This window comes from Astyanax mexicanus, chromosome 6 (genome assembly GCF_023375975.1).
Source record: "Astyanax mexicanus isolate ESR-SI-001 chromosome 6, AstMex3_surface, whole genome shotgun sequence".
Lineage (NCBI taxonomy): Eukaryota > Metazoa > Chordata > Actinopteri > Characiformes > Acestrorhamphidae > Astyanax > Astyanax mexicanus.
In genome coordinates this window covers 25,211,280-25,234,636 of record NC_064413.1, presented here as the reverse complement: position 1 = coordinate 25,234,636, position 23,357 = coordinate 25,211,280, and the positions used below count along the sequence as shown (strand labels likewise).

The 23,357-nt window shown below is 38.2% G+C and overlaps 2 protein-coding genes across 15 annotated transcripts in view; both read left to right on the top strand.

Moving 5' to 3' along the window:
* kcnh2b (potassium voltage-gated channel, subfamily H (eag-related), member 2b) overlaps positions 1–5,394 on the top strand; it is a 368,308-nt gene extending 362,914 nt beyond the window's left edge. The window contains exon 15 of the mRNA XM_007256921.4: positions 352–5,394. Within this exon, the coding sequence (XP_007256983.3) occupies positions 352–603 (252 nt within the window). The 3' untranslated portion in view covers positions 604–5,394. The remainder of the gene's footprint in view (positions 1–351) is intronic.
* A 15,489-nt stretch (positions 5,395–20,883) lies between these two features.
* Positions 20,884–23,357, top strand: part of LOC103034726 (microtubule-associated protein 4) — a 121,365-nt gene continuing 118,891 nt past the window's right edge. For 12 of the 14 annotated variants that reach the window (XM_049480460.1, XM_049480452.1, XM_049480458.1 and 9 more), the window contains exon 1: positions 20,884–20,999. The gene's annotated coding sequence lies outside the window, so the exon portion shown is untranslated. Of the gene's footprint in view, positions 21,000–21,298; positions 21,483–23,357 lie in introns of those variants that run through there. The other 2 variants (XM_049480450.1, XM_049480451.1) reach the window with 2 other exon arrangements.

Sequence of the window (23,357 nt, the reverse complement as noted above, 5' to 3'; positions counted from 1 at the left end):
AAGTGCAGTCGCACAGACCAATAAAAATGTTATGATGAAACTGGCTCTTATCAGGACCACTCCAGCAAAGGAAACCAAGAGATACCTCTGTTGCACTAGATAAGTTCGAAAGAGTTACCAGCTTCAAAAAATGCAAGTTAACAGAAGAACGTTAAGAGCTACCTAAATGCTTCACCGAGTATTTTTTAAAAGGTCACTACATAATTCCTTATATGTTCCTTCATATTCAGAATAACTGAATGAAAAAGAAAAGTGTGTCCAAACTTTTGAGGGATCACAAACAAACTGTATACAGAGAAATCTGAAATGCACAAATGTCTAAAAGCATACCTCTCTCTCATCTCTATCCAGATCCTGGATCCACAGGACTTTGAGGAATTCCCAGCCAAGTCTAGTGAGTCTCTCCACAGCCTGGCTGCAGAGCTCCATCCGTCAGAGAGCCGCTTCCTCAGCACGGGGGACGTCCCTCTGCAGGGCCTGAGGTCCCACCCTCTCTCTCAGTCTCCGGACCCCGAAACCCAGCGCAGATTCTCCCTGCAGGAGCAGCAGACGCCCCTGGACTCACGGACTCCGCAGAGACACAGCTCTGACCCCGGGAGCTAGGGAGCGAGCGAGGGAGGAAGGAGGAGATACCAACAGTGCGAGGAGGAGAGGAGAAAAAACAAAAACAGATCAAACACATCCTCCCGCTCTGCTTCTCTCTCTCTCTCTCTCTCTTTCTCAGTCAGTCTCTCTCTCTCTCTTTCTCTTTCTTGCACATCTCATGGGGGGGTCTCTTCCCTCTGTTCCTGTTTTTGCACTGAGAAAGGGGTGTGAGTGGAGGGATGGAAAGGACACACACATGCACATGGCAGACCTCTCTGTTTTTGTTTTGTTTTTTTCTTGCTGGAGTAGGACTGTTGCTGTCCCAGGACAACCTACATAATAATCCAATGATTTCACCATGAGGGTGATCTACAGTCCCTCAGGTTGTGGGGGAATCATTACCAAACTGATGTTAAAATAGACACGGGGAGCAATGAGGGAGAGGAGGGGTGACGAACATTGCCCACTTGTTTTGGCTTTCGTTTAAAAAGCCGAATGCCTGCTCACGGGACAGCCTTCGTGTTCAAATTGTCCCTTTACTACTGTTATCCAGTATTGGATTACTATGTATGAATAATAACGGAAATAATAATAATATAAGTAGCCATTATGTCTTGCACTGAAATTTTTTCAGAATCTTTATCTATATCATGTCCGCGGCGCTTCCGACAAAACAACAAAGGAAAGAAAATCTAAATAAAAAAAATTCTAGTGTTAGCTGGCCTAACAGAAATACAAGAAAAGAAAAAAAAAAAAGTCACATTGTGTAATCTGTCTATTCTGTCCTGTCAACCCGCCTCTCATTCCCTTGATGTCTGTGGTAAAGGCGGAGCCTCAGGGCTCAGGTGTATACTGGTGGATTGGTGGGTTTGCATTACAGTGTGATAGAGAGTGAGGGGGTGGGTGGGTTAAGGGGTCTAAAGCCATGCCATTACTGAACATATCAGATTTCTGTGCACTGACACTGCGTGGCTTGGTAGAGAAAGAGTTAATGAACAATATGCAAAAGCAAGCAAAAGATGACTGTCTGTGTTAAAGCCTGCATGATGTCAGCCAGTGTTCAAAGGTGTGTCCTAGTCTGCATTGGGTTTGAAATTGGACTTATATTGGAATATATACTTACCTATATAAATAGGTATACAGGTCTGTTTATTAGGGATGTCCTGCTTTCTCAGATATGGCCTCAGCAATACGTATCCCTACGATCCACAACCTCACGTTAATGTACTTCTCTTTGGGATGAGACTGCAAGAAAAAGAAAATGATTATTTTACCCATATATATCTATATTTGTGTGTGTGAGTAATGCAGTGAAATGAATATGAAATGCTATTATTTACAGCAATTGACATGCACTGGACAACACAAATAAAAACAAAAGTAAGCTTAGTGATCTGCATTAGGATGAAGATTACTGCGTAGGATTCTTCAGGTAGCGGCATATTTAGCTCTGGGAACTACTGCGGCGTGTGCCGGTTCAGTACCGGCAAGCGTCTGTATACAGTAACACTGTCTCACATAGAAAAGAAAGGCACTGTAGAGAGGCATTTTAGGAATTACAAAAAACTGATTGTATGATATTTCCCACTGGTTTTATTTATAATGTATATCAGTCGTGAATTGATTCTATTTTGTTGATACCAAATACTGCTTTAATTTTGCAAGAGATTATTTTCATTACTTATTTTAAGAAACTGAATCAAAGGTTGCTGGTGATCACCAGCTGTTGTTCGACAGTTGTCCTATATATATTAGTTTGTTATGATTGTGTGGGAGGACAACAGAAGACATTGTTGGTGACTGCAAGTGTTGCACGTATTTGTCTGTCACAGACTTTATCATTACTGTTATTGTTTTGTTCTTTTATTCTTTTGATTGTCTGTTAATTTATATCCACAGCATTCTCATAGTGCAGAGCAAGAGGAGTTTGTTGATTTTTGGGGCACGGGCAGTATTTAGAAGTAGATCAAGATTCTAACTCTGAAATGCTTTTCAGATACTGGTCCTAAAGGAATAGTCCAGCATAATATCTCTAATAACAATCATTTCATCCAATTTTCCCTGTATTAAGTAAATTAAAAGCAAATCTATCAAATTACCAGCACATAAAATTCTGTTCTAAATATGTTTTCAGTCGCAGGTTATCATTTTAGCTCTGTTCAGCATGGAAATTATTGACAATTGTGATCAGCATTAGGCTACAGATGTAGCTGCTAAGGCTGGGTATCATGATCCTAAATGAATGATGTTACTACAACCAAGCAGGTTTAATACCTTTACTGCATGGCCTATATCACACAAAAATGGGCTGTGTTCCACTATACTTGACACTTGACATAATACTGGTTTGCAGAGGGGTGTGCACTGGAGAGCAGCATGTTGTCAAATTGGCGAGATGCATTTCCTAGTGACTACCTTTCAAGCACACCCCCATCACAAACCAAAATCAGCCTGATTGATTCCTTACTAAATTAGGGTATACAGTTAAAGTAAATACAGCAATTACTGGTTTAATCATTTGCACCTCTATATTGCCATCTGACACAAGTCTGATTTTGGCACAGCACCTGTACTTTTCCTTTTCTATTGTTTGACGAGTAACAATAGCATGTCTCAGCTTCCAGTATTCACTCTGAGTTAAAGTCTAAACTTTTTACAAAAGTGCTTTTACACTGCTAAAAAAATGAATCATTGTCCAGTTGATCCAGGCTAAGACCACCTCTTTTGGTTGGGGATACATTTTTTTTTGTCCTTTGGTCTGGTAGTTCTAAAAGTACCATTTTTTCAACTCTGTTTGCCCCCAGCATTTTGGAAAATTGTACAGCACTTTCAGCCGATGCTCACAACAGGCGTACAATGCTAGCGATAGCAGCTCAGCATTGGCCATGCAAAAAAATATCTATTTCAAGACTCAAAATAACTTCACGGTTGATTGGTAGAATTTCTAGGGCCCAGACATTTAAAACAAAGCACTGAGAACTTTAAAGGTACACAGTTAGTTTATGAAAAAAGACTGTTTATACACACAGGACATTGAAGTAGTTCTCTGGGCACCGCCATCATGAAACTCAAAATAATTCAAATAACGAGCATGAACGAATAGGTAGGATAGGTGAACAGATACAAAATTAATTCAGAATGATTATTAGATATATTTTCAGTAACTGAATTCATGAAAGGAACTGTGTGTATAAACAGTAAAAATGCACAGGCAGTTCTCCAGCCCTAAGAATTCTACCAATGAAGTGTGGAGCTACTTGGTAATGGCAATTTATTTAACACCCAATTTTAATACTTACCAAGCCTTATGCATGGTAAATCTGCTCATTCCAAAATCCAGAGTGCTAACCTTTCTTCAGTCCTTTCTGGTATGAAAATTCTGAAGAGTACCAGCCTTAGCAGCTGCTAGCAACTAGTGTAAAAGATGCTGAACTATTCCTTTAACATGCTAACTGTGGCTAGCATAGAATAGGCTTAGCTGTGGTTATGTTTGCACTTTAAAGCACAACCAAAGCATAGCTTCTGATTTTCCTCCCTAACAGCACAGTTTGAGGTGTGTTCAGGGTGCCATGTTTAAGATATTAATTCTGGATGGCCTCCACTCAGAGTAACAGTAGCAGAATAAAATATTGGACTAGCAATTATGGTTTAGATAGCTTGCTTATTGACAAGATATGGATATATGTCATTTATTAGAGTATCCAGGTAGCGCAGTCACTCAGACAACATGTACAGTAGATAAAGTAAGTAAACAGGTGTTCCACCATATATAATTAGAGACGCTATAAGCTATAATATCTTGGAAATCAATATTCAACAATGCTGTTCCTACTTTTGTGAAGAGAGGATGATTATCACAGTAATATCATCATAACCCTTGTGTATGTGGCAACCATTTTATGTATCCCTGTGGCCTCCTCCCTAATGTAACCATAATACTCGTTGTCTTGTTATGTGTTGAGTGTACTCTGCTGTGCACTTTACAGATCCCGCTCCACTCCAAGGTGTAAAAATAAAGAAATGAATAAAAGTGTAGAGTTCATTTTTCCCTGTTCACATATCTATTTATAGTGATATCTCCAAAGGCTGTTTTATGTATGTAGATATTCTTCAGTCTTGGTTTTAATTTATTTTGGCAATGCATTGACACTGGATTGCTCTTTGTTTTTCTCCCTCCTATGTACTGTACATACGAGAGTCTTGTAAAGGAATCGATTCTTGGCACTCATATAGCCGGCACTATGCAGAATCTGTCATTTCCTTGGCATGCTTTGAAATGCAGAAAAAAACTGTAGATGAAAAATATGTTTGATTTTATAAAGGAGAAAAAAATGCTTAATACATATGTGAATATGTTGTTAATATGAATAACAATAATAATAATAATGAAAGATTATATAATATATAATGATGACTTTGTGCACATTTTATTTGCATGCTGCACTGAAGAGGACAGAGGTGCAAAGGCAGCTGTTGCGCTGTTGAATTTAGAATGTGTAGACAGATGCACTGTACTTCCAGGTCACTTGCGAGAGTGATTTTATGTACTTCCAGCTCATGGAAGAATGGACATTGTGAAACTGAAAAAACTACTGTAACAATGCTAGTGCAACAGACGACAGAATCATTATGGGCTTCTGGCCCAACAGTCCTGGAGGGCGTTCACACAGTCTCTCAATCCATATCAGATCACTCCAGAAAGCTAAGCTACAGGTCTTGATTGTGTGATAGAATCTTAAAAGGGTTGACTTTATAAAATTTAAAATATTTCTTTCAATAAACCTCTTTGAAAACAATTGAAATATCAAACTGTTGTCTTTGTTTTCTTTTTGGTTTTTGAATTTCCTTGCATAATCATTACAACCTAAACCTCAGAAACATTTGGAACAATAAGGAAAATGCAATAAAAAAATTGCACTGACTCATATAGCTTGCAAAAGTATTCTTCCACATTTTTCACCTTAGAATATAAATTGTACGGTATTTTACTAAGAATACAGGTTGCAGGCTAACGTGGTTGCATTTTGCCACAAGTCATGTAGGAGACACAGCAAATGTGGAAGAAGGTGCTGTGATCAGATGGGACCAAATGTAACTTTTTGGCCTAAATACAAAGAGATATGTGTGGTGTTAAAATACCACTGCTCATCATCCTCAACACATCATCCCCACTGTGAAACATGGTGGTGGCAGCATCATGCTGTAGGAATGCTTTTCTTCAGCAGGGACAGAGAATCTGGTCAGAGTTGATAGGAAGATAGATGGAGATAAATGCAGAGGAGTCACTAATCAGTCACAGCTGCAGGGGATTAAAAGTCAGGTGACATAAAGCGTAGGAGCTGTCCATGGTTGGATAAAGAGGGGCATGTGACTGTGGCGTGAGAGGGAGTGGGATTCTGGGCCATTGAAATAGTAGAAATAGATACAGGCAGTGTGACAATTACAAACACCACAGGTATTATAAGTAATGTAAAGCTCATAAAAGAATCTGTCCTTACAGGTTGTAACTCATAAAAGTTTCACTATTTGTCATACACGTTAGAATAAAAATAATCCATGCATAGACATTCCTTAAATAGATTTATTCTTCATCCTAGTGGCAGGTCCCATCAATTTGCTATTTTAATAAGGTAAACTTCTGTGGAAAAACAGAAAATATTATTACTTTTGAAAAAAGCATGTATATTTCCCTGTTCAACAATCTACTTTAAAGAGAATGCTCATGTGATAATGCCAGCTGGTTTAATGTGTGCATAGGCCAACAACCAGGGATCCTTCTGAGTGTGCTCTACAGTGCTGTGAAAAAGTATGCACGCCCTACAAATTTCTTTTGTTTTTAATCAAACGTACTTTTTTCAGATTACCACATTTTAACATCAAACAAAGATTACCAGAATAAATATAAAAATCTAATGATAATTTCATTTATTAAGGAGAAAACATCTATCCAAATCAACCTGCACCTGAGTGAAAAAGTATTTGCTACTTAAACCTAATAACTTGGTTGTAAAACTCTTGGCGGCAACGACTGCAAAAAAAGATAACTGGTAACGAGTCTTTCGCATCTCTGTGGAGGAATAAACGAGCATGGACCACCTGTTTATTTACTGACGTAGATACATGTGGGTCTGGGTCTGTAGAGAATGCTAAAATATAATTCTAACCTGATTTTTTTTTTTTTAGGATATCAGAAAATGGCCATTATTACACGGCAATGGGAGAACCATCCTAATTGCTATTATGACATCACAAAGGAGTACTGTCACAATGTTCATTATGACATCACAAAAGAGGTCTCAGTGGGACCTGACAGTGGGATTACTTCAAATGAGCAACTATGACATAAATCTCTTTGTGTTATCATCCCATTGTACCATTTTCACACATTGCATTTTGCAGCGCTCAAATTAACTGATAAAGTTTTGCCTAAAATATTGGTTTGTAAAATAAATACAATACTTTTGAAAATGGTGTTAATCAACCTGCAGCTGATGTAGCTTGCTAAAGTTAGTTTGCTATTCGATATTCAGCGGATATTCGTATTTTGGCCATTCTCTTGCCTACACACAACGTCCTAAACTCTCCAAAATTACCTTCTCAAAAGAGGAACAGAAAACAAACTACAAACGACAGATTTTCTCACATTTGCACATTATATATATAGTCAGAATCGCTGCAGCGGTATCAAATATGATAAGAGACCATCTGTAAAGTTCAGACCATGATTAAAAGCGTAAACAAACATTCCCACTGCTTTTAATGCAACAAATTGCTACTGTGATCTACCTATAAGGCATTCAGATAATACAAATTATGTCTAGTCTACAGGGACACAACTAAAAAATACTATACTTTTTTTTTGTGTGGTAAACTATGCATCAGCTAAATTAGTATTTTTTTAAAGGAAATAAAGTGCTACTCTGACATGCCCATATGTCATACACATATAAACATCACATGAGGTCTATAGAGTCACACCTGATAAACATACTACTACTTTTAGTTTTGAAAAAAAATTGACTAAAACAGGGGTGTCCAAACTACGGTCCGTGGGCCATTTGCGCAGATTTTTATAATGTGAGATTCAAAGTTTGAACGCTAGGTGTTGGAGCACAGTAAACGGGCCAAAGAGTCTAAAAGCTGCGAGAGTACTCAGTTGGAGCGCAGTAAACGGGCCAAAGAGTCTAAAAGCTGCGAGAGTACTCAGTTGGAGCGCAGTAAACGGGCCAAAGAGTCTAAAAGCGGCGAGAGTGCTCAGTTGGAGCGCAGTAAACGGGCCAAACAGTCTAAAGTCAAGTCAAGTCAAGTAGTTTTATTGTCAATACTGCATATGTACAGGACATACAGAGAATTGAAATTACGTTACTCTCCTTCCCAATTTTACAGCAAGTACAGATAATAGATATAATAAAGGAGAATGGGAGACACTATGTGTACAATACAGCAGGGACACAAATAGACATACATGAGACAAAAACAAGGTGCAGTGGTGTGGGGGAGGAATAGATATATAAATATAAGTAAATAAGTAAAAATAGATATATAATTATAATATAAAAGAGTGGGAGACACTATATGTTCAATACAGCAAGACACAATAAACATACGTAAGACAATAGTGCAATATTGATGGTGATTGAGATGGAATGACAGTAAAAATAGTAAATAACAGTAGTGCAAATACGGTATATGGTATATAGCTTAAGGCTGGTAAAGTGAATGGGTGCGTAAGTTCTTAAAGTTCACGAGGCTGAAGTTGGTTTGATATTCGCAGCTCCAGATTCGTTTGGCTCGATATTCGCAGCCTCGTATTCCCCGGCTGAAGTTGGTTTGATATTCGCAGCTGCCGCTTCACTGAACCACTGTGAACTAAAGGGAGCGTTCACAAACACCCGCTGTTTATATTAAACACCTCACAGATCAACACTGAAGGAGATAGAATGAAGAAAAGCAGTACATCTGTTTATTAACAATGTAAATATACAATATATTATTAAATATAATTTTGAATATTGTAAAATATTTATTTTAATTACTGAATTTATAATTATATATTACAATAAATAATTAAATATATATTTAATAAAGTTATATTTTAAAAGCCATTGCGCTCAAAAAATATGAGGCAGATGTTCAAGTGTGATTTTGAAGAACTTTTTCATGTTGAGCCAGAACAAATACACATGATCTGAAGAGAACTACTCTCCCACTTTAAGGAAAACCTGGAATTAGCCTGGCCCGAGCTGATTTTATACTTTAAAATGAACTGGCAACATGGAATACCGATCCATAAAGCACAATTTTTTTATGTAAAGCTGATGTTCCAGTGTGATTTTGAAGGACTTTTTAATCTTGGGGCAGACCAAATACACATGATCTGAAGAGTACTAGTCTTCTACTTTAAGGAAAACCTGGAATTAGCCTGGCCCAAGCTGATTTTATACTTTAAAATGAACTGGCAAACTTTGAAAGACTTTTTCATCTTGGGCCAGAACACATACACATCAGATGAAGAGAACTACTCTCCCACTTTAAGGAAAACCTGGAATTAGCCTGGCCCGAGCTGATTTTATACTTTAAAATGAACTGGCAACATGGAATACCGATCCATAAAGCACAATTTTTTTATGTAAAGCTGATGTTCCAGTGTGATTTTGAAGGACTTTTTAATCTTGGGGCAGACCAAATACACATGATCTGAAGAGTACTAGTCTTCTACTTTAAGGAAAACCTGGAATTAGCCTGGCCCAAGCTGATTTTATACTTTAAAATTAACTGGCAACATGGCCTACCGATCCATAATGCACAAAAAAATTGAATATAAAGCTGATGTTCTAGTGTGATTTTGAAGGACTTTTTAATCTTGGGCCAGACCAAATACACATGATCTAAAGAGTACTAGTCTTCTACTTTAAGGAAAACCTGGAAATAGCCTGGCCCGAGCTGATTTTATACTTTAAAATTAACTGGCAACATGGAATACCGATCCATAATGCACAATTGTTTTTATGTAAAGCTGATGTTCCAGTACAATTTTGAAGAATTTTTTAATCTTGGGCCAGAACAAATACACATGATCTGAAGAGAACTAGTCTTCTACTTTAAGAAAAACCTGGAATTAGCCTGGCCCGAGCTGATTTTATACTTTAAAATTAACTGGCAACATGGCATACCGATCCATAAGGCACAAAAAAGTTTAATTTAAAGCTGATGTTCTAGTGTGATTTTGAAGGACTTTTTAATCTTGGGCCAGACCAAATACACATGATCTCAAGAGTACTAGTCTTCTACTTTAAGGAAAACCTGGAAATAGCTTGGCCCAAGCTGATTTTATACTTTAAAATGAACTGGCAACATGGAATACTGATCCATAAAGCACAATTTTTTATGTAAAGCTGATGTTCCAGTGTGATTTTGAAGGACTTTTTCATCTTGGGCCAGACCAAATACACATGATCTAAAGAGTACTAGTCTTCTACTTTAAGGAAAACCTGGAATTAGCCTGGCCCGAGCTGATTTTATACTTTAAAATGAACTGGCAACATGGAATAACGATCCATAATGCACAAAGAAATTGAATATAAAGCTGATGTTCCAGTGTGATTTTGAAGGACTTTTTCATCTTGGGCCAGGCCAAATACACATGATCTGAAGAGTACTAGTCTTCTTCTTTAAGGAAAACCTGGAATTAGCCTGGCCCAAGCTGATTTTATACTTTAAAATGAACTGGCAACATGGAATACCGATCCATAAAGCACAATTTTTTATGTAAAGCTGATGTTCCAGTGTGATTTTGAAGGACTTTTTCATCTTGGGCCAGGCCAAATACACATGATCTGAAGAGAACTAGTCTTCTACTTTAAGGAAAACCTGGAATTAGCCTGGCCCGAGCTGATTTTATACTTTAAAATGAACTGGCAACATGGAATACCGATCCATAAAGCACAATTTTTTATGTAAAGCTGATGTTCCAGTGTGATTTTTAAGGACTTTTTAATCTTGGGCCAGGCCAAATACACATGATCTGAAGAGTACTAGTCTTCTACTTTAAGGAAAACCTGGAAATAGCCTGGCCCGAGCTGATTTTATACTTTAAAATTAACTGGCAACATGGTATAACAAGCCATTTTGCACAAAAAAGCCACTGTTCCAGTACAAGTTTGAAGAATTTTTTAATCTTGGGGCAGACCAAATACACATGATCTGAAGAGAACTAGTCTTCTACTTTAAGGAAAACTTGGAATTAGCCTGGCCCGAGCTGATTTTATCCTTTAAAATGAATTGGCAACATGACATGAAAGCCATTTTGCACAGAAATAATGAATATAAAGCATTGATTTTGAGAATACCAGAACTCTTCATCTGATGTGTATTTGGTCTGAAAAAAAAGTCCAAAATCATACTGGAATATCAGCTTTAAATAATATTTTTTTTGTGCTGCCATGTTGCCAATTAATTGTGCAGTCTAAAATCAGCTCGGGCCAGGCAAATCCCAAAATTTCCTTAAAGTTGAAGACTAGTACTCTTTAGATCATGTGTATTTGGTCTGGCCCAAGATTAAAAAGTCCTTCAAAATCACACTAGAACATCAGCTTTACATAAAAAAAATTGTGCATTATGGATTGGTATGCTATGTTGCCAGTTCATTTTAAAGTATAAAATCAGCTCGGGCCAGGCTAATTCCAGGTTTTCCTTAAAGTAGAAGACTAGTACTCTTCAGATCATGTGTATTTGGTCTGGCCCAAGAAGAAAAAGCCCTTCAAAATCACACTGGAACATCAGCTTTACATAAAGAAAAATTGTGCATTATGGATCGGTATTCCATATTGCCAGTTCATTTTAAAGTATAAAATCAGCTCGGGCCAGGCTATTTCCAGGTTTTCCTTAAAGTAGAAGACTAGTTCTCTTCAGATCATGTGTATTTGTTCTGGCCCAAGATTAAAAAATTCTTCAAAATTGTACTGGAACATCAGCTTTACATAAAAACAATTGTGCATTATGGATCGGTATTCCATGTTGCCAGTTAATTTTAAAGTATAAAATCAGCTTGGGACAGGCTAATTCCAGGTTTCTCTTAAAGTAGAAGACTAGTACTCTTCAGATCATGTGTATTTGGTCTGGCCCAATATGAAAAAGTCCTTCAAAATCACACTGGAACATCAGCTTTACATAAAAAAAAATTGTGCATTATGGATCGGTATGCTATGTTGCCAGTTAATTTTAAAGTATAAAATCAGCTCGGGCCAGGCTAATTCCAGGTTTTCCTTAAAGTAGAAGACTAGTTCTCTTCAGATCATGTGTATTTGTTCTGGCCCAAGATTAAAAAGTCCTTCAAAATCACACTAGAACATCAGCTTTAAATTAAACTTTTTTCTGCCTTATGGATCGGTATGCCATGTTGCCAGTTAATTTTAAAGTATAAAATCAGCTTGGGCCAGGCTAATTCCAGGCTTTCCCTAAAGTAGAAGACTAGTACTCTTTAGATCATGTGTATTTGGTCTGGCCCAATATGAAAAAGTCCTTCAAAATCACACTGGAACATCAGCTTTACATAAAAAAATTGTGCATTATGGATCGGTATTCCATGTTGCCAGTTCATTTTAAAGTATAAAATCAGCTTGGGCCAAGCTATTTCCAGGTTTTCCTTAAAGTAGAAGACTAGTACTCTTCAGATCATGTGTATTTGGTCTGGCCCAAGATGAAAAAGTCCTTCAAAATCACACTAGAACATCAGCTTTACATAAAAAAAATTGTGCTTTATGGATCGGTATTCCATGTTGCCAGTTCATTTTAAAGTATAAAATCAGCTTGGGCCAGGCTATTTCCAGGTTTTTCTTAAAGTAGAAGACTAGTACTCTTCAGATCATGTGTATTTGGTCTGGCCCAAGATGAAAAAGTCCTTCAAAATCACACTAGAACATCAGCTTTACATAAAAAAATTGTGCATTATGGATTGGTATGCTATGTTGCCAGTTCATTTTAAAGTATAAAATCAGCTCGGGCCAGGCTAATTCCAGGTTTTTCTTAAAGTAGAAGACTAGTACTCTTCAGATCATGTGTATTTGTTCTGGCCCAACATGAAAAAGTTCTTCAAAATCACACTTGAACATCTGCCTCATATTTTCTGAGCGCAATGGCTTTTAAAATATAACTTTATTAAATATATATTTAATTATTTATTGTAATATATAATTATAAATTCAGTAATTAAAATAAATATTTTACAATATTCAAAATTATATTTAATAATATATTGTATATTTACATTGTTAATAAACAGATGTACTGCTTTTCTTCATTCTATCTCCTTCAGTGTTGATCTGTGAGGCGTTTAATATAAACAGCGGGTGTTTGTGAACGCTCCCTTTAGTTCACAGTGGTTCAGTGAAGCGGCAGCTGCGAATATCAAACCAACTTCAGCCGGGGAATACGAGGCTGCGAATATCGAGCCAAACGAATCTGGAGCTGCGAATATCAAACCAACTTCAGCCTCGTTTAAAGTTCACAGTTTAATTAAGTGGAATTAAAGTGCGTATTGACAGTGCAAGTATATCAGTAGTGCAGGTGTTGTGTAGTGCAAGTCCGTTTGGAAGGGACCAGTACTTTGTGCATTGTAGTGCAGAGTTTCAGTACTTTATTAGTGGGGGGGTCAGGGTGCTGAGTGAGTGTGTGCTAGGGGCAGGATTGGGATGGGGGGTAGAGCAGGAAGAGAGTTCAGCATCCTCACAGCCTGGTCCTCGCCCCGAGACTCCGCAGTCTCCTCCCTGATGGCAGCAGGCTGAAGAAGCTGTGTAGTGGGTGAGAGGGATCTCCTGCCAGACGGAGGGCTTTCCGTGTGAGGCGGGAGCTGTACAAGTCCTGAAGGGAGGGGAGAGAGGTGCCAACAACATACCTGTCAAGTCTCCCGTTTTGGCCGGGAAACTACCGTATTTTACTCCTCTTTCCCGCCGTCCTCCCGTATTAGTATTTTCCCGTAAATTTCCCGTATTATACTAAATAAAAAAATATATAGGCCACAGGCGACAATGCACTGACCGCTGTGTCTCTTAACCAATCGTGGTGCCGGTTCAAGGAGAAAGTTCCGCCTTTCAGGAGAAACAGACAATCAGCTAGCTGGTTTTGCGGAGCGCAGTTTAGTGTGCGGGAAGCCCCGCCCCTCCCCTCGCTGTGAGTTCAGGCAGCTAGTCGGAGCAGCTGTCGTTAAAACTAATCTGGATATACGGAGATTTTTCTAAAAGAAAGGTAATTAACCATGTAAACTGTGATGAGATGATGATGTTTCTGATAGCTGGTTAAAAAGACTCTTCTCTGAATCAAAACATAAATTAAACCCACTGTGTGTTTAATAAAATACAGCTTGTGACTCAGTTAGCTTAACTTTAGAATTAGCTAGATAGATATTCAGGGTTTGAGAAAAAAAAAAAAAAATATATATATATATATATATATATATATATATATATATATATATATATATATATATATATATATATATAATGCCCTGCCCTGATGTGCCTGATCAGCCAATAACTATCATTTCCAAACTCTATTAGTTCAGGGCTAGTTTTAGGGTTTGTTAGAATTTGTTTAAATCTCAAGTATTGTGGTAATGTATTATAATGTAATGTAATGTATTATTTAGAAGGGGTAGAAGAGATGGTTGAGCTGGAGAGAGAGAAAATGTGGAGAGGGCTGAAATTAACTGAACTGATCAGGAGTGGACTGAACGATAGAAAGAAGTATTAATGAAAGATTATTAATTGTGTAGGCCCCTTAGGACTATTATTTACTTATGGAATATATCTGATCCATGTCCTTTTTGTAAATTTGTGCACCCTTCAATTTCAATTTTAAATCTATTAAATAAAAAAATATATATATATATAAAAAAAAAAAAAAAATATATATATATATATATATATATATATATATATATATATATATATATATATATATATATATATATTTTCCCTCGTTTGGGCTGTTGGGGCGGCGGAAAAAATCCCTTATTTTTAAGTCCAAAACTTGACAGGTATGGCCAACAATCTTCTCAGCTGCTCTCACGATGCGCTGGAGGGTCCTGCGGCAGGATGCTGTGCAGGCCCCGTACCACACGGTGAAACAGCTGGTCAGTATGCTCTCGATGGCCCCTCTGTAGAAGGTGGTCATGATGGGGGTGGGGGCTCCAGCTCTTCTCAGCTTGCGGAGAAAGTAGAGACGCTGATTTGCCTTCCTGGCCAGTGACGCTGAGTTGGTGCTCCAGGAGAGGTCCTCTGTGACGTGCACACCCAGGAACTTGGTGCTGCTCACCCTCTCCACAGCAGTTACGTTGATGAACAGAGGGGTGTGCAGTGTGTGAGTTCTCCTGAAGTCCACAACAATCTCCTTGGTCTTCTCTGTGTTCAGAGAGAGATTGTTGTGTTTGCACCAGGAGGCCAGGCGGCTCACCTCGCTCCTGTAGTGTGACTCATCGTTGTTGCTGATCCACCACCGTTGTGTCATCCGCAAACTTGACAAAGAGGTTGGAGGTGTGTGCTGGTGTGCAATCGTGGATCAGCAGAGTGAACAGAAGGGGGCTCAGCACACATCCTTGGGGAGCCCCTGTGTTCAGTGTGGTGATGCTGGATGTGCTGCTGCCAACCCGCACTGCCTGTGGTCTTCCAGTCAGGAAGTCTAACAGCCAGTTGCACAGTGAAGTGCTCAGCCCCAGACTGTCCAGTTTGTGTATGAGCTGTTGGGGGACGATTGTGTTGAATGCTGAGCTGAAGTCAACAAACAGCATTCTGACGTAGGTGTTCTTCTTGTCTAGGTGTGTGAGGGCTGAGTGGAGAACAGTGGAGATGGCATCATCGGTCGAGCGATTTGACCGATAAGCAAACTGGTAGGGGTCCAGGGAGGGGGGGAGCAAAGACTTGATGTGATGCATGACTAGTCGTTCGAAGCACTTCATGAGGATGGGGGTGAGTGCAACTGGACGATAGTCATTGAAACAGGATGGCGATGCCTTCTTTGGGACAGGGATGATGGTGGTGGCTTTGAAGCATGTGGGAACCACCGCCTGACTCAGAGAGTGCTCAGTTGGAGTGCAGTAAACGGGCCAAAGAGTCTAAAAGCGGCGAGAGTGCTCAGTTGGAGTGCAGTAAACGGGCCAAAGAGTTTAAAAGCGACGAGAGTGCGAGAGTGCTCAGTTGGAGCACAGTAAACGGGCCAAAGAGTTTAAAAGTGGCGAGAGTGCTCAGTTGGAGCGCAGTAAACGGGCCAAAGAGTTTAAAAGTGGCGAGAGTGCTCAGTTGGAGCGCAGAAAAAGGGCCAAAGAGTGTAAAAGCGGCAAGAGTGCGCAGTTGTAGCAAAACGTGCACGCGCACGCTCTGAATAAGAAAGGAAAAACACAGAAAGATGCTCCAAGTTTAATTTAGACTTGAAGAAAGTAGATAAAATAATATAATAAAAGAGAACATACAATATAAAATATTTTATTATTAATATTATTAAATATAGATTTAAGACACAATACATCAGACCGTTAAAATCCTGAAAAAGAAAAAAAAGCTCTGTGTATATTTTCCAAAATAACCCTGTAAACATAGCATGTAATATGTAGAGAAGTATAGACATGCAATATAGAAATAATAATCAAACGTTGCTTTGAGTCTAAATCTTAGGGCAGTATCTGCTCATTCTCACACCATCTCAAAAAAACTGTCAGACTTACCAGACTGTTAAAATCCTGAAGATAAATATTATATTTTATAATATCCCTGTGATAATAGCATTCAATATAAAATAGGTCAAATTGCACTTTGAGTCTAATCACAAGGCATTATCTTATTAGCTTTAAGTAGTCTTAAAACAAACTGACTGTAAAGACATAAAGACAGGGTGGTTGTCTCCCCTGTAATACAAAGCTCTAAACAAAACAAACAAATTTCTCCTATCAAACATATTGCTTCAGCCTAAAGCACTCTCCAACACGAGGGGAAATCTCAAACAGAAGGAACAAAGAAGTACTAGTAAAACATCTAAAACTAAAGCACAATAGCAAAACATATCAGAGCACAAACCGCCTTACCTTCAACCTGCTGGCTTTAAACGATAGATTTCTACCCAGTTACTCTAGCCTGGACTCTAGTTGCTGATTGGTCGCTAATTGACGATGATTGCTACCAGATGGTGTTTGTGGGCTGCTTTACCTGGAGGAGAAAGAAAGAAACGCACAAAAACACAGTCCACTTAAAAATCGTTTTATAAAGCCTTGAAAAAACTACACGACTTTTTAAGTCTGAGCAAATAATAAACAGACTGGGAATCTCAAACCTGTGGGGAATGAAAAAAAAAACTTCTCACACTAAACAACTAGATAATTTTGTGAAAGTCGACTAGTATTATTCTGTCGTTTTCATAAACAGTCTCATTGATACCCAATACAAAAAATAGTGCAAAACCCAATACTTAAAGAAAAAAATTTGAATGTATTTTTTTTTTAGAAGTTCTGTAATTTGCATTACAAAACCTTTTTTTTAATGGGAGATTTTATGGTAATGTACAATATTACCCAGTAAGCTAGTGTGGATTAACCTCTTTACAGTGAATACAACTAGAAATATAATGTATATACTATCCTGAACATATGTGCAAATAAAAAATAAATTTATTATAAATGTATATGATATCAAAAACAAAGTATATCAAAAAAATAAACTCAGAAAATATTCAAAATGTACAGTCAGATTCACTATTGTGCAATCATCATCATTACATATACACTAACGGTTTGGGTATTGGCTTGGGTAGACTTTACAAGTGTTGCTTCCTATTACCACCACTGTAAATAAGCCATTATTAAATAATCTGTTTTCGAAAATGCATCATCATGGGTTTTTTTTGTTGAAAAGTTGGTGGAATTCCCCTTTAAGCATCGAAAGTAAGCAGGCTGCAGGGTGGGGTCAGCATCTACTATAAAGTGGCCACCAGATGACGATATTACCCCACTTTCCAAAGTAAAAAACCTGGTACTTTCCGGCTTCATGATTACTGACATCACATAATGTCATAAATGCATCAGTGAAAGCAGATTGTGGCATAATTATCCAGAGGTGCATAAAACTCAATAAAGTTAATTATTGCATTATCTGTACTGCTGTAGACTTCTAATACATTTTACTCTTTTGGTATAGTGTTATGTTTTTTGTTTTGTTTTTTGAGTCAAGGGTTTATAAAAATGCTCTGCTGCATATAAATGTAAAATGTACTGTTTGATTTTATTATTTTTATTTTATAGTAAAGATAAATTCTAAATATTGATTGTAAGGTTAGCCTAATCGACAGGGATCAATCCTTGTTGTGGACTGTATATTGCTTTCAGTGGAAAATTTCTATTCAGAATGCTGGGATGTACAAGACTAGGCTCAATCCCTCTCTAGTAAACAGCACCATAAGGTTTAAAGCAGAGAAAGTTCTTCAACACAATAAAATGTTCCTCACAAAAATAGTTTTTCTATGACATTACTTAAATAACTCTTTGAAGTAGACGTATTTTAAGGGAGTATAAGTACAAAAGCAGTGGGTCATTACATGATCACATCAGATGAGGTCTTTTCTACTGTGGGGTACCCAGAGAGGGGGACCTGTTAAGGCACATTTTTGGGCACATCATTTTTTTGCAATAGGGGCACCCTAGCGGACATAGCCATTTTCCCCATTTGAAGGACATTCTATAGGGCAGTTTGTGTAATTCGTGCCACTCTGCCTGACACAAAGGCCCAATCCCCTTTCTCTGTTGTAACCCTTCCCCTTTGAACAGAGTTATAAGCGGAAGGGGTGAAATCCTCTGCCTAAGAATTGGGACAACCCTTCAAGGTTTTGACACTTGACTGCTTCATTACCAGAGGAGGCTTGTAGGTGACCTTGCCAGCCTGATGTAATAGCTAGCTGCTAGTTAATTAGTAAACTTTAGGGCATTGTATGTCTCTAGAATGGGGGGCAGGTGGTGCAGCAATTAATTATTATTGTCCATTCTTCAATTCCACTGTGATGGGGAGCAGACATTAGCTTTAATGTTTCTGTTATAACTTAAATGCTGTATTCTTTTGCACCAATTAATGAGGAAATATTAGCTAGCTAGCTAGCTACTGAGAACTACTAACAATTTTGTATTGCTTGTTCTAAATGAAGTGGCCATAAAACATTAAAAATAAACATTAAATGGGGTAATATAGTGAATATTTTTAAGAAGGAAAATACTTAAGATTTTACCAACAGACTAAGGAACAGCTCCAAACCATCATTCTGTGAGGATGCTCAACTCTCTCCCTGCTTTAGCCCCATCCCTAATTTGCCCCCAGCACACATTCACTCAGCATACTGACCTTAAGCTTTTTTACCACTATATTGCACTAATGTTTATACAGGTTCTGTTTACAATGGTACTGTCATTCCCACTTAATCCCCCTATCACTATTGCACTATTGTCTTGTGTCTCTTGTCTCACGTATGTTGATATCTGTGACCTTGTTGTATTGTACATTTAATGTCTCTCATTCTTTTGTATGTATATTTTTATCTTGCTGTACTTGTAACTTTGGGAAGGAGAGTAATGTAATTCCAAGCCTATGTATGTTCTGTACATATACAGTATTGACAATAAAACTACTTGACTTGACTTGTATAGTTTTTTTTGGTCACTTGTGCTGCCATCTTGCCAGTGATTCTCGGTCCTCTATTTTGAGTGTCTAAAAAAAAATCTCTGTCTGAAGGACCAGAGGGGTAGGGCTGGGGGTGAAATGGGATTGGGCCAAAGACGACTTTTCACAGTGAACAAACAATTTTCGTTTGGAGTAAACCACGTATTCCAATAGATAAATTGTAGCCTTCTTTATGTAGTTTGTAATTATGTAAGCTAACAACACAGGCGATAATACCCTTCGGTGAGGTTCTTTATTAATGACTGTGTGTCTGCTCCAGTGAATTCTCACCCTGAAACTCCTCCACGACCCCGGAGGGTTCGTCTGGTAAACACAGACTGCATGGCTGTCCAGTTCAGTGAGAGCTCCTGACAATCAAGTTCAGAGGCTCATAATAAAAAAAACTGTACATTAAATGTTAAGTTCTTTAGGCTATTCACAGTATACTAGTTATATTTTCATAATGTGGTGTCAAATTCAACAGACTATTTGATAATCTGGAGTTCGGGCAACTGGAAATACCCAGAACAGGCAATGTATTCTCAGTGTAATATGCCCTAAATGCCAAACTCGTTTTGCTCGGCTCAACCCTGCTCTCTACTGGCGAATAATTGGTACTTCGACTTTTTAAGGTGGACCGGAAAATCCGAATAAGACACTGGCGAATAAGACGCCAACTTCAGCCTCGTTGACAATCACTGGGCTGGGGTTCAGTCGTCCCGTAAAAGGAGCTGAACTCCCTCATTGTACGCTGCGGTTGTCTGTCATGTGGGGCTCTCCGCGCTGCGGGACCGGGGAGCTGAAGCAGGCCTAGTTCAGCGCTCCTCTGTGCTGCAGAGAGCTCAGACCTGCCCGAAGCTCGCTGGAGGAGAATATCAGCTGTTTTGAGATACTAATGAGTGAGGTGGAAAATCTAGGTTTAGAAAGGCTTGGGATGGGATTAGTTTTTACTTTCTGGACCACCTCAAATTAATTAGCTATGATTTAGATAGTCTCACTAGGTTACATAAACAACGTAGTTACTTGTTAGAGCTGCGCTGTTAGCTTCTTCCACTGTTTTTTTATTGTCATGCCACAGATTTGTTTCGTTAGTTTACATGTAACGTAGTTAGCTAGGTTAGCTAACATACAACTTTGTACAGAAGGAAATGTTGGTGTTTAACTATCTATGGCATGAGTTATATCTTTCATGAGGATTTTTTTTTTAAATATACATTTGTATTTCAACTTTTTATAATAAACTGAATCAAACATATTGTTTGACATGCAGGAGAGTGTACCTGCTTAATGTTGCAACAACCCTGTACCATTGAGGGTTAATGAGACGCTGACATTTTTAAATAAACATGTTTAAAAAAGGTTAAAAAAAGAATGCTACATAAATAAAACAGTATTTTTCTAACCGGCATCTTTAGATAGTTCCCCTAGCAAGTTAACCTGACGCCCACAACCCTCTGAACACTTTGCAACCCTGAGTTTCTGTTGAACGCGACCCGAGCTCGCATAGGCGTTAACCTGCCGGCTGTCAAACTCGCTCCATTCTCCATTGCGATTGGAGCAACAGAGCTGTCAGTTGGATTTCGAGCGCGCTGATTGGATAAATCCTTTTGGGAGGGCGGGGCTAAGCGCTGGGTCGCTAAGGAGGCGCTGCTGTAGCGGAGAGGGCGGATCATCGCGGGGCTAACGACAGCACAGACACAGCCCGAGAAAGTGTCAAAAACAGTGAACTAAACGGTGAGTGCGACCAAATTACACTGTTTAGTGAACGAGCTTCACTGGGGGTTTGAGGCGAGCTGTTGTTTAATTTCTGAAGTTTGTTTTGGACGGGACGTAGAATTATAAGTAGTTAGCCAGTGAGTTAGCAGGCTAGTGTTAGCTAGCGGGCGAGTCAGCTAGCAGTAAGCTGGTGCAGGACTCAATGAGCGGAGAGTGACACGGCCCGAAAGATATGGCTGTCCGTGAAGTTATGCAAGACTTTGATTTTTCTGTGCAGAGCAGTTCCAGCAGGACAGTGACACGCAGACCACCCTCCCGTGTGTGATCTTATCTTCTCAGTAATCCTCAGCTGTAGTGGAAGTGGGCTGTCACACTCGCTCTGCTGCCTGCTGATGTTTTCAGCACCAAAAGTTTAGTAAAGTTAAGGCCAGCTAGGTTAGCCTGCAGCAGCACTCAGCACGGGGATTTGGAGAAGCACAGAGATCTAGCAGTTAGCTATAGGTGAGTCTCTGCACGCGCTCAGCTACAGAAGCACATTCCCGCCACTTAAAATATATAAAAAAATAAACTGTTAGGTGAATTGCTTAGTAACGATGACGTTATCTCATTATTTTGAGATACAAATGCATTATTTTGGGATACTTGATATTTTGAGGCACTAATACATTATTTTGCGGTAATAAGTAATTTTTCGAGACACTAAGATATTTTTGAGTTAATAAGTCAATACCTTGAGACACTAAATCATAATTTTGAGTTACTAAGTAATTATTTTGTAATAGTAAGTAATTATTTTGAGGTACTAAGTAATTTTGTGATACAAAGTTGTTATTTTAAGATAGTAGGTCATCATTTTTATGTACTAAGTCGTTATTTTGGGATGCTGTCTCATTGTTTTGAGATACCAAATCATTATTTTGAGATAGTAAGTCACAACTGATTTTGAGCTACTCATTTTAAGGTACTGAGTCATTATTTTGTGATAGTAAGTAATTATTTTGATATACTTAGGCGTTATTTATAGATGTTCGTTGCTTTTGGGATAAAAAAATCTGTTTAATTCTTTCTGCAGAGAAGCCTTTACGTAGCTTATGTACAAGCAACTATTACCTCTAAATAATGTCATAGTATCTAATAATAATATTTAATACTTTTTTTTAAGCCTGTTGTCGTGAGCAGGGATTCCTTCATTTTGCTGCTTATATTTCAGCCCATATTACTATAATTGTGCCTTAAGTTGCGCTAAAATACAGATGTTGGTGAATTGCGTCTTTCATCAGACATCAATCTCTTTGCTGGCCAGCAGGATTACAGATCAGTGCTGTCACGCTCCAGCCTCTGAGCCTGGTTGGATGGGAGTATTCAGAGAGAAATGTGCGTTCTTGAGCTTTAATATGTGAGGGTAGGTTGTTTGTAATATGTTGTGTCCAGGAATAGGTAAGACAAGATAATGAACGCTTTCTTTTAATTTGTGTATTAGGTTCAAATTCTTGTAATACCCAATGATACACAATATAGCAGCAAGCGAGCAGCAGCTCAGCAGCACAGTCATTGCAACATACAGGAATACAGCCAAAAATCTTGCCCAAAGTGCAGGGAGCAAATAAATTGAGCAATTTCATTAAGGTATGAAGTGAAAAGAATACTTATGGAGAAAATTATGAAGTTGGCTTAGGAAAACTGAGATATGATTCTCCTGTTTAGCTCAGAAACACCATTTGTATAACTAATTTATTTACAAATAGGCCAACAACTCAGACATACATTGCTAGTTTCAGAATTTAGCTAATATAGAGTTTTAGCTGATTTAGAGTTTGTTTTGCTGTGGAGTGAACTGCTGCTGGTTTGTGTAAAGTAAGGGTTTATTTAATTGATTGTTCAGTAAAAAGCAACATACTTTACTAAAGATTAGATTCTGTGTCTCTTTTTTTATACTGTGTGCAGGTCAGCATTTAGACTTTATGTTTATAGCTTTATAAGTAGTAACATAGAGAAGTAAGATCAACCCACACTTATCAATGACAGTGAAAAGTAAATCACAGTTAATGAAAATGATTGTGAAAGGAAGGAAACTGAAAGAAGTATGCATTTTTGTTTAAAAGATTAGCATGATTAACATTTAACAAAATATATAGTCTTGGTGTTTTTTCTGCAGTGAAACTGTACTTTTTGTTTATCCTAGCATTGAAAGCTTTTTTTTCCCTCAAGGACCCAACAGTAGCAGTTTAGCATATGCAGGTAACCCACAACCCTGTGATCACTAACCCAGCACACTAAGCACTGAGCTGTATTTGTAACTGGTTCTCAGTAATAACATTGTGTCTATGTTCATATCACACTAATAGAGACTGCAGCGATATGAGTATTTTGGAAAGA